This window comes from Atractosteus spatula, chromosome 5 (genome assembly GCF_055471065.1).
Source record: "Atractosteus spatula isolate fAtrSpa1 chromosome 5, fAtrSpa1.hap1, whole genome shotgun sequence".
NCBI lineage: Eukaryota > Metazoa > Chordata > Actinopteri > Semionotiformes > Lepisosteidae > Atractosteus > Atractosteus spatula.
In genome coordinates this window covers 60,614,800-60,627,366 of record NC_142710.1, presented here as the reverse complement: position 1 = coordinate 60,627,366, position 12,567 = coordinate 60,614,800, and the positions used below count along the sequence as shown (strand labels likewise).

Here is a 12,567-nt window from a genome sequence, read left to right as displayed (position 1 = left end):
ATTTGTGAGCCAGCTGTGCCAGATTTGCATCTGATGGGAGAACAGTGCTGTTTATATTATGTCACCACAGATAATAACTTACGGTTGTGAACATGTGCATGTAATTTACAGTTACCCTCTGTAGGTATGAGGGTTATAACCATGAGACATGCTGCCTAGCAGTTGGCGAGTTCACAATTGGCGTAATTTCGAGCACAATGTATATGGCGGTTACAAATTCTCAGGGAAAAAAAGGCTCAGATGAGTTAGTGTTGATAAGGCAGTGGAGCTTCATTTATGATATTTACACAGATGGTTCTTTGCACAATCCAACTGGTTGCTTTAACTGTCGACTGTGAAGAGATATTAAAAAAACATAATATATAATGAATCTAATTTACAACTTCTGAGGGGTTATCTTTTATGTACATCTTTTATTAGAAAGGTGGAACCATAGTTTGCATTGACTAGGAATTTAAAAGACTTTTTTATATACCTGCTTTAAGAGAAATGAGCTGTACTTTGGTGATAAAAATGAACTTTAAACAGAACTGTCATGCAACACATTTTCCACTTATCCTTTATGGCAACCAGTATATTAAATCCAGAATTATGGAATACTATAAGTTTGTTTTTTTAAGGGGGGTGGTAAGCAGAATATTGAATGAACTAAATACTTATAAACTTAAAAAATGGATGGAATAACCTTTTGGTTTTGGGTGTTATAGTACCTTATATAGCCTCGAGTCCCACCCAGCTGCTTCAGCAATTGGCATGGCATTTGGTTTCATACAGCCACAAATCTGTTTAAAGATATCCATCGTATTGTCAGTCCTTGAATTGATCTGTAATTCACTGGATTTTCTTTCGATTGGTAGTAAATATGTTGCTGAATTAAAGCCACAGTAATCATACTTCAGTCTTCAAACTGCTAAACAAGTCAAGCACAAATGTTATTGAATTCTCAGAACACAAAATGTCTTCCTTCGATAGGAGATCTTGTGCATTTTATTAGTTGCTATTTTATCCCTTAGCCTAGCAATTCCTTGAAGGGTCACTAAATGTCAGATGTCTGCCGTATATCTGGATACTTTGCTTCAGATTCCTATGAATTCTTCTGCAGATATTGCTTTAGTTCTGGTCTTGCATTTCCTTTTTCCTCATTTCCTCATTTTTACCTTGTGCCTTTCATGTCGACATTGTCAGTATTATCACAGTACTTGAATCAAATATTCTCACATCTCTTTATAGCACTAACCGGATTAAATGTAAAAATGCCTGTGTATGACAGAGCACTTTTGTGCTCTCCTTTTGTAAAATGGGGTGATGAATTTAACCTCATACACTTAACTAGACCTTACTAATGCATAACTATAATTTTTTGCTAACATTCTATAACATTTTTCCTACATGCCCAAGAATTGTTTTGTCTATTGTCTTTAGAGTAATTGCATGACTGAGCTTTGTGTTTGGGATTGAAAATGCGCTTAGCAGAAATTTAGACTATGCTCTTATTGCTCATGAAAAACATTGTATTAAAAGCTTTATGAGATTCAATGGCTGTTTCCACATTTACAAATACCTGACTCACTGCACCAAAAAGCTGTTAAAATTGGTCTTTAATAGAAGATGGAAACTTTATAGCTTTGGATCTCTAGTCACCCAGCTTGATTTTTTTTGGTTCAAAGGACTTTACGAAGAGGGTGAGAGAGGCTGAATGAAAAAGCTTATATTACACCTTACTTTAATAAGAAAAATAATGGAAGAGGAGCTACAAAGCCTTTAACTGGCTTCCAGCTCTTAAGTAGCAACTTGCAGGCGCTAATCAGTTAGAATAATAAAAAGGTCTCTTATTTCTTTCGGTGCCAGTGGCTTATGTACTTGTGTGCTAACAATACTTAAGAATATCAAGGTCATGAATGAAGGCAGCATTCAGCAGTAGATAATTAGCATGCTTCTTACCTTGTGGTGTAAGATAATTTCATTTAAACCATATTCCCATAACAGTCTCTGTGGTTAATATGCTAAACCTCCCTAGTCATGGCAACTCTTGGTCTCAGTTGAAAAATTTAACGGACACCTTGATTGGCCACAATTTAAATTCCACCTGATTTTATTAAACAGTTTTCACAGATTGCCTTCCATTTTTGTTTTTCTCACGGCATGAAGAAAAGGTAAATACAAGATGTTTTCTTTGGACAGAAACAGTTTTCAACAGAATCGTAAAAAGTCTCCAGTACAGTACCTCAAAGACGAAGGTTCACTAATTAAGCATGTTTTTTTTTAACAGTATCTTATTTTCCTTTGTTCCTCTGTTTTTTCCCATAACCCCTAATCTTGCTTGATATTAAGCAGTAATATTACAAAGGTATTTGTGTTGTTTGTTTTTGAAACATTAAGCATCCTTCCATAAAATAGTATTAATTTGTATATTTGACTGGCTTTGTACAGTAAATTGTCGCCTAAAATGTCTGCTCTATGAGGAAGGGCATGCCCACTCTTTGCAGAATCCTGCTGAAAAGTGATGTATGGTGCAATTTGCTGTTTTTTTTTCTTTATACCTGAACAAATTAAAAAGAAAGGAAAAAATACGCAGACAGAAAATCTGCTTTTACTAAATTATACCTTGTCAGGGGTTTTGGGGAGTTGAAAGGGTAACCTATCCATCATCCCATTGTGGTGTGATAGTACTTCTTATTTTGCCCCAAATTGCACAGATAGAGCAATTACTGCTATCCAATGGAACCTTCATTTCCCTCTGCCTTGCCAAGTCCTGGAATGGAATATCTTAGTTCGATATACATTTGTCTTTTTTCTTCCACTAACGGTTTAAGACATGCTCCTTTCTGGCCTTAATGAAAAGAGATCATTTGTGTTATTTATTTTACAGAGATCACATTCTGTGTGATTGTATCAGCCCAACCTGGAGAGGAAGTTAATGGGCCCTTACAGAATTAAATGGACTTAAATGAAAATGACATTTTTAGAATAATTAGATGTACTTGATAATTGTCCCTTGATCATTATAAGAAAAAGAATACTCTGTAAAGCAGTCGTTTTGTCATTGGTGAAATGTGTCATCTTCACACTGTCTGGGTTTTACATTTGTTTTCTGGAATCTGCAGCCTCATTCTCTTCCTGTGTTGGTCTGCTGCATCACGGTGTAATCGCATCATGAAGGTTCATTTTTGGGAGGTCACAGTGTTTCAATACCTTTCTTGTTCCCTGATACGGTTTTCATAAAAGAATGTGTGTGACATTTTGGGCTGTCAAAAAATGTCTGTACGTTAAACAGAAACATTTTTAGTTAATCAGACTGATCCTTTGAGAACTGCAGTTGTATGTTGGATTACCTAAAGATTTTTCAACTTTTGAAACTGCAGGAAAATGATGTATGACATTTCCAAAAGTTGTTTTCATTGGCATTACGAATGTTAACTGGTGCCAAGATCCATAATTAGTGCTAGGAGACCTTTCAACTATTAGCACATGAAAGAACCTTCAAGCTCAAATTACTATTAAGAAATAGTTTCATTTTGCTCTGATTACATTTAATCACATCTGTTTATTTTTTCCTGAGTTGCTTCGTAGGGTTGCCACCTGGATCCATAATTCCTTGTCTGAGGGAGAAAGGTTATTAGCTGCACATAAGCTAAAAAAAGTATTAAATGCTTGAATTATTAAACTTTTGCTGCATTGATGCTGTTGCTATAATACCAAGACATATCATGAAAATAAAGTAAGTTGTCTAGTTCAAAAACTAGAATTCATTTGGGATATTTTCTTTTAGTTCTTTCTATGTGTTAGCAGGTGTAACACTGGAAGAGAGGATTTTTTTTATTAACTCCACAACAATGCATCACAAAAAAGAAAGCCATTGGCATCATGTAGAACATAATTATAGTTAGAAATGAAAGAAAGCTGTTTGTCCCATCTGTATATTTTGTGTGACCACAGTTTTACTTAACAAATGTGGTTTTATGTGTATTTGCATTCTACACTATATAATTGTTGATTTAACATCTGGTAAATTAATTAGAAGTTTAAAATACACAAATGTAACAAATAATGGCATATCTGCATTGTAGCCTTGTAATCTCATATATAGTATATGATATTCTCATATGCAATATGTGAATTTAGAAATTGTTAGTTCACTCAGGCCAAGCTATAGCTTTCTGCCTAGGTTATCTGACCATCTTCCTCCTTGGGTTCTCAGTGATTGAGGGATCATTGACTGTCTAGCCCATGTTTTCACTCTTTCTGGGCTTTTTAGTGGAATCAGCTCGTTATTGGCTTAATTGGACCTGTTTAAAAGCTTTTAATAGCTTCTCCCAGCTCTTTAGATGTTAGATGTAGGTGCTTTAAAGACACCTAGAAAACATAAAAACCCTGGCCTTCCTGAGCCAGAACTGGAGACCTTTGGACTAGTTATCAAAATAGACCTGTTTCTGACCATAATTGATTATTCGCAGGAAATTATATTTCTGTCACTTGTGTATGTGCTGAAAAAAAAACTAACATTATGATAGCAGCATTCTGAAAATTCATTTTTAATATGGGTTGAGTGTGGTTAGCTAAATAGAAAAAGGAACATTTCCATGAAAGTTTTATGGGTGTCGAAGATTTAATTAGGGATTAGGAGCTTTATTTTCCTTGAATCTGTACTCAGGGTTTGAGATACCTAGTCAGGTGTTTCACAAAACATTAGGTTTTAAGAAGGGTGCAGTAAAACTGTGCTGTCTGTCATTTCAAAAGAAACCCAAATGAGAGGAACAGTAGGGTTGGTCACTGGGCTTCTCTCCCTTAAAATGAGCTGTATGTTGTTTATTGGCGGTCAGCCAGTTGAAAAGCTTTGTCAAGGAAAAGTATCATCCTCAAATCAAATGTCGTGTTGTGTAATTAGCCTCCTTCAGGGACTGCACAGCATAGTAATTTAAAGATTAAATGTGTCTTTCGCTTCTTCTTTAGACATATTTAGACATTGCCTACAGGCATAGACAAATACCTGTTTTACGATTCAGATTGAAGAAAAAAATGACTAATAACATCTTTTTAGACAAAATGGGGTGTTTTAACACTTAAGGAATCCCGTTTAATTTACTTGGAATTCACTAATATAATGGTTACTGCTCATAGCATGCTTTGAACTTAACATGTTTTGCTGAAAAAATAAGTTTGTAATTTTTACAGTGAATAAATATATTTGTAATACTGCTAACGATTGTAATGTTATAGTTGCTTTAACCATTGAGCCCTCATCTATCTAAAGTGTTGAGATAGGCTGCATGCCTACTTTTTTCATGAGTAACATAATGTTATGTTTCCATTTACATTCTTGCAATGAAGTTAAGGAGTAGAAAAATTGCTGGAAGTTACTTAAGACTGGCTTGTACTGCAACCAGCAATTGTCAAGTGTCAAAGCATTTGAAGACCTGCATTCTGGATTTAAAATCTTTTCTGAAAGGTTGAGTCTAAACAGGATGAACAAAGTCCTGCTTTGATTGGCTGGATGCTGACTTCGAGTGATTTTAGAGGTCAGGCCGATGGTTGAAGAGGGGATGTTGTGAGCTTTGCTGGAGGCATGCAGACTGCGAAGCCAAATGCCCCAGGCAATGATGGGATCTAAAGTCTTTCCGGTACGCGCATTTCCTAACACGGTTGTATTCTCAGCTGCATTGGGCTGTCTGCCAGCATCCAGAGGTGCATTGTCAATGAATATTGTATTACAGTAAATGACATTGCCTTGCCAGACTAATCACAAGTGCAGCAGTATGGCAATCAAAGTCAAACAATGGCGGCTGCAGTTTGAGAGAGCTCTGTGCTCCATTGAAGTTGTCTGAAACTGCTTATTCTTCAGCTTTGTGTAGTGCATGCTGAATATTTTCACAGTTTCATTGGGTATTTTTGAAACACCCCCTAAAGGAAACTTACAAGATTATTTTTTCTGCGTTACAACCCTTTGCACTTGTATACCATACAAGGATAGGATGTAGAAGATATAGCTTCTGAATATCTCCGTAGACTGAAAAAACAAGTTGAAATGTTTGCATTGCACAGATGAAGCAGAAAGGTTGGCCCCTGACTAGGTTAAACATTTTTTAAGGTTTAAACATTTCATTTTAAAATTGATTTCTTTTTAAGATATTTTCCCTAAGACGTTTTTATTCTTTATTAAGAATGAAGTTAAGGCATTAGTGCATTAGTTACGACTGAGAAATGTTTTAATATTGACATTACTTTTTATGGGGATTTACTTTGTCCATACTAAATTGCCTTTTAAAATTTGCCAAGAATGTAGAAAACTGCAACATTTCAATAAGCAACTAATCTGCTAAGTGTAATGAATAAAAATGTAATAAAATGTAATGCTGAATACACCTTATTACAATTGGTGTGGGGGTAAATTATATTCACATGAACAAGGAAGGATTATTAAAATGTCATGCTAGTCTTCACAGACAGTTGCTACATTCTTTTAAAACTAAGAGTTTGCCAATTTTACAAGACAATTTAGATCTCTATTAATATATTTCTCAGTTGTAATGGGGATATGCTAATCCTTAGACAATACACTAACTTTAAAGGAAATGGAAAAACACAACTATAAATCCAATTTATAAAACAATGAGAAAGTATATTTTATCCAGGCCCTGAAGAGTGTAAAAATTACATCTTGACTCCATTTCTTTTTAAATTTGTCGTTGGCTCAGTGGCATTGTTGTTGCATGGTGAATCATTTCCTTTCTGCCTCTGCTTGCTTTGGGTATGCATTAAAAAATGGCCAAGCTCGTTTGTGGCACTCATGCCAAGATTGTAACTGCGGTGTGTCTTGCTGCCAGTCTGTCACCCTTCAGGAGAGCAAATGAAGGAGAAAAGCACTCTGCAAATAAACATAATAGAAATTCAAAATTTTAATCATTTTCAGATATCATTATTAGGCTCTCGCCAACTCCACCCTCTCTTCAAAAAATACCTTCCTGTCCGTTCACTGTGATGATGGATAAAATCTCTACTCGTTTTTTCAGGATGTACAGAAGAGATGCAGTATGTATAAAACCCAGTGTACCTTAACTTTATTAAATCTTATGAAAATGTCCTTTCTTGAGGATGAGGCTGTATTATAGCATGCAAAATGGCTGCTTCCCAAAGGAAGAAAAGCAGCCAGAATACAAAGCAAGCTTTTGAGAAGGCAAGCTTTCTACGATTGTTTGAAATGCAGGGGATGATGTTTGTGCTGAAAGGAGGCTGTTTTTCAGAAGCCTTACCCTTTTCATTATAGTATTATAATATTATGTATCATGTTATAATTTAGGATAAGAGGATACAATTTCCATGATTTCTTTTTTGAAACCACTATCTTACCACAGAACATACATTTCAAGAATCAAATCTGTACACTTTTTGCTCTGCAAGTTAAATTTGACTAGCTCACTAATTTAAAACTCCGGACTTCAGTTTTTTAACAATTTGTGATCTTTAGGTGATTTTATAAAACAAACACATTTGTTCTATGCCTGTTGCAGTGTGGTTTATGAAGTATTTATGAAGGGGTCTTGTTACTTTCTCCAAAAAAATTACATGAATGTATTTTGAACGAGAGGTCCTGTCCAGACTTGTGCTATTAAGAAATAAAAGGCTTTATAAAATCTTCCTTCTAAAATGAATGTACACCAGAAGTGATAAAGTGGGCTTCTGGAGAAACTAAAAGTCCTTTAGATGGATTAAAACTTCAGATAGATATTATTTTGTGCTCTTCTGGACCAAACTTTAATTTTGGTTTAAAGTTAGTTTTCTTTCTTCACATCCTGTGCCATGTTTGTTTTTATCTTAGTCGAGGATGGTGCAAATTACAGTATAATTGTAACATAACATCCCAGAAAATGCTGCATTCTAGTTTATGCACATTGGCTGGGCAGAGGTTATTTTTTGAAGACCTCTGGGATTCTGTTTGTGGTGAAATGGACAAATTAAAGTGAATGTTGAGAAGGTCTTTAGTTTATAATGGAGGGACTCTAAAATTGTTTTGCTTCATTACAGTAAATGTCTTTCTTTGACCCACTTTTTGACCTGTGTGGCTGTTGTGTAACGAGTACCTGCGGTTTCCCTCTCAGGTCAGGCGTGTCCCAGTGGAGAGCTGTGAACAGTACACAAGCTGTGGAGAATGTCTGGGCTCCAAAGATCCACACTGTGGCTGGTGTGTCCTCCACAACATGTGAGTACCTCCAGGCAAACAAAGCTGAAATTCTCTTGTTCACACAGGTTTCCTCGCCTGGTGTTTGCATTTACAGGTAAACTTTTCAGACTTGCTCCAATTTTTTAGCTCTCTAAAGATGATCAAGGAAAAAAATCCAAAAGGATGTTTAAGTGAAGAAAAAATTCACTTCCATTTTTCACCTCCGTCATCCTGTAATGTACTGTCGCATTCACAAGGGGTGGTTTTTATTCTGATGCAAAAACAAACTTTATCCCTTAATGCTCCAGTTTAAATAAAGGAAGCAATTTGTTTTGTCTCTACCGAACTGGGTACAGATGTAGTTAGTCTTTTATATTCTGTAATTAGATACTTAACTTCATTAACCTTTGTGTAGTTCATTCAAAGTTTCACTGACAGAAATGACATTTTTAGCATATTGCTATGTTATCAACATTAATAGCAAAAATAGTTTTCTGTTTTTATTCTTTGTGAACCTACAACAGAATCATAAATGTGCTTTAGCATAGCATGAATCAGTTTATGCTGAGATATACAGAACAGGTTAAAATATGTGAGTCAGAGGTGGTTTAGTTCTTTAAATGAAAGAAGCAATCTGTACTGATTGCTTGATGGGGAGAAATCTCAATTGCTCATAATTATTTGAGTAAAAATGTAAGTTAATTTAAGGTGTGTTAATTAAAATAGCTCTGCAAATGTTAGCAAAATTATTCCTCATTTGAAAATGCTACAGTATTTTAATTTTGAAGCACACAATTGGAAGACAATCAGTATGAATTTAAGCAGACTGTTTTAGGTCCTCCCTTGGTCATCATCTTTTGACCTTGTTAATAACATGGGTTCAAAGTTTTCAAATGAGAGGAGGCCATCAGGCCCGCCTACACGTTTGGTAGCTTATTTATCTAACAGTAGCAGTTGATCTACCAATGATTTCTGCTGTTTGTTGAAAGAAGAATATCAACAACATCCCTGAATGTTTCATATTCCCACAAGCCTTTGTGTAAAGGTGTGTCTTCTTTTCTCAGTTCTCATTGCACTTCCTTTTCATTGTTCTGTAGAGCTTAAGTATGTAGAATGAAAACGTGCATTTTTCCATGGTTCCACTGTGGTCCTTGTTTTCAGGTGTACTTTAATGCTTATTGTGTATATTAACAAGAGTAGAGCTTCCCACACTTGCCTGGATACACCTATAGCATGGAAATGTTTTTGTGGGGTGGTGGGGCACCAACTGCTTCCCAGTTATGGAGTACAAACTTAAGTAAGGCTTCCCAATCCAAGTCATTTTGGACTTCTGTCCAGTCATCTGCTGTCTTTTTTAGGTAAAGCCTGGCATCTGTTTGCTTTGTTGCCCCATGTTTCTGGCTTCATTTCATAGCCACAGGCCTATTGCTCAAAGAGAATACAATCACAGGTGTCTCATGCCATGACATGAGTAATGATAATTGTCACTGTTTTTGCCGCAGCTTTGAATTTATTGCAATAACAATAAATAAAGGGAAATCTCAGGAAAGTGCCATTTTTTTGCTGACTTAGTAAATTGAGACTGAAAGACAGGATAGTTGGCATTTTTCTTTTGTGTCGGAAAATGGCAGAGTCAGCCAATTTTAATACCGTAAAAGCATATTTATTATTTTTATTTAAAACGGTGGACATCAGCTTTCCTTAAATTCTGTGCATAATGTGTAATAATAGCCCTGAGATGGTATTTCATTGAAGATGTTCTGTTCACTCAGCTGCTTGCTGGAAGGACTGAAAGGTTATCATAGCCCCCTGAGAGAAGTTGATATGCATGGTGGCTGAAATGTATTATGAAAGCCCCATGCATCTGTGTCTTCTATTGGAATATATAGTATATAAACCTTTATTTCTGCTTTTCCTTAAAGAACCCACTGATTCAGGTATCATGAAACCAATAGACTATGGTGATTTTAAATCTGTCATGCTCCACATCTTATTTGGGGATTTTCCTTGCATGAGCCACTGATTCACATATTTTGTAGTAGACGCTAGCGTTCATAAATATGATATACATTTTGACCCAGTGTCCAGCCAGCTTAGCACTAGCTAATAAATGATATCATGTGAAGGTTCTTGGCATTCACAAATGTCTGTTCAGACATTTATTCTAAACTCCTGTACAAAGTTACTAATTTTCTACCAGCAGGAGTTGTTTCCCAAATGCTTATAAATATCAATGTTCTGAAGTCAATGTGCTTTTTTAAGGTTTGGCAATTATCATGTTTTGCCAGCAAGGTTATCTAAGAAAACGCACACAAGTGCTGTTCTCCAGAATATGAAATTAATCTTGAGCGGGGCCAGCTGAGATGAGTACAGATCTGCCCCCCCCCCGCATTTAAAACCTGTTCCCTGAGGAAGTCTTTCTCCTCTGTCTCTTTCAGCTGTTCCCGCAAGGACAGGTGCGAACGGGCTGACGAGTCCCAGCGCTTTGCCTCAGACCTGCGCCAGTGCGTCCAGCTCAGCGTCCAGCCCAAGAACATCTCGGTCACCACGTCTGAGGTCCAGGTCAGTGCTACCACATTCCATTTCCATAGTTTTTGTGCAGGTTAGCATCCATCACCAGCCTCAGGGGTGGTGTGTGTTCCCTTACCCTTCGGTACAGGTGTCTGAGCCAATGACAGTGTGTGAACAATACCTAAAAAGTGTGGGGAGGGCAAGAGAATAAACATTGCTTCAGGCAGAGTTGATATTGGCTTGGAAGTCTCATCTATCTCCAAAACTATTTTGAATATGACCTGCTGTGAATTGCTGTATGTGCCAACTGCAGGCTTCAAGCAGGACGCAGGAGCATCTTTACTAGCAAAGCTTTTCTTAAGAAGCACATCACAGTTTGGCAACACAGACCAGAGTTTTCTGACATGCGGACAACTTTGAAAGAAGCTATGGGATAGAATACAAGAGTCTTTTCAATGTCAGCCTAATTAAGTTATGTCTGTGAAACAGTAATAAAAATATGAAAAATAACCAGTTGATATTCTTTTTGAAACAATGCACAGCAGCAGTAAAAAGAAGAGATACCTAATTTAATACTGAAGTTTCAGATATTGCTAGCCTTCAAGAAGAGAGTTCTCCTAACAGAATAAGAGGAAAACTAATATCTAGCATACTTAAGAACATATCCTGATGTGAAGGGTTTTGACGGCATTATTCTGGTGGCGGTTTCATTTGTTCAGTCCTCAACGGCCACTGATCAGCTGGTATTAGTTTATAGAAAAAGTTAGTTGGATAAAAAAAGTTACTGCCAGTTTGAACAGTATATTTTAATCAGCAAGACAGCAATGTTGAAACAGTATTTGAGAAAAGAGATGGTTAAAAAAAATCATGGTTGTCTTAAAGATTGTTTTTTTTTAGTTTTGCAAAAACAGAATTTGTACGCTGCCTTAAAATAAAACAGAGTCAGTTAAGCTAATAAAACATAAAATGTCCAGTTGCCAAGGAACAAGTTGAAGTTAATTCCAGGCTGAAAAGTAAGAAGAAAAAAGAAACATTTCAGCCGTTTAGCCTCTACAAGTCCACATAGCTGAAATGTTTTCACTTTAGTTTTCGAAGTGCAATTTACCTCTTCTTGATGCCTTGCAGCTTGCATGCTGACACGGTTCCCTTCTCTAACCTTTTCAAAATGTGTAGTTGCCAGGTGAAACTGAATAACCCTTTTCTGTGTTTTGTCATAGAAAAAGTTAGACAGTTTATCCATATTTGGAATTCAATTATCGGAGTGGAATTTTAAATTTAGCTTGAAAAGGGAACCCTTTAAAAAATAAGCTATTTGTCAAAGCATATATTTTACATAATTAAGATAATCAATATTTACTTATTTTTATAAAGTTATCATAGTAGTTTAGGATATATTGCAAGTGTCGCTACCGGACAGGTGTTGGGGGTTACATTTTGCTGTCTAGATAGAACAGTTAAGTACCACAAGTTTAAAAGTGGCTGAATGTTATCTACAATAGCAAAACCCATAGCCTACCATTCTGTAAAGAAGGGTTTGCTGCTGTTCTCAGGTTTATTGAAAAATCTTTACTTGTGCCAAAGCAGGTCATTCTCACTGTTGAAATAACTGATTTTCTGTGCCCTCTTATAGCTGGTTCTACAAGCACGCAATGTGCCTGACCTCTCAGCTGGTGTCAATTGCTCCTTTGAGGACTTCACAGAGAGTGAGGGGCGGATTGAGGGCGGATACATCTACTGTCTGTCCCCCTCTGCAAAGGATGTCATCCCTATCACACGTGGCCAGGGTGAGTGTGTGCGCTCAAGTTTCTGCAGAGCTATCTGGTGTCCGGAAGAAACTCGATGCAGTGCTTAACAGTTTCTAAATTGTTTATTTAATGTATAATCATAATGTGTGCATAACA

The 12,567-nt window shown here is 36.4% G+C and overlaps 1 protein-coding gene across 2 annotated transcripts in view; it reads left to right on the top strand.

The window, feature by feature from the left end:
* plxna1a (plexin A1a) overlaps positions 1-12,567 on the top strand; it is a 273,955-nt gene that overhangs the window by 154,839 nt on the left and 106,549 nt on the right. For both annotated transcript variants that reach the window (XM_088916177.1, XM_088916178.1), the window contains exons 5-7: positions 8,094-8,194; positions 10,594-10,717; positions 12,297-12,450. In XM_088916177.1, coding sequence (XP_088772303.1) covers positions 8,094-8,194; positions 10,594-10,717; positions 12,297-12,450 — 379 coding nt within the window. The remainder of the gene's footprint in view (positions 1-8,093; positions 8,195-10,593; positions 10,718-12,296; positions 12,451-12,567) is intronic.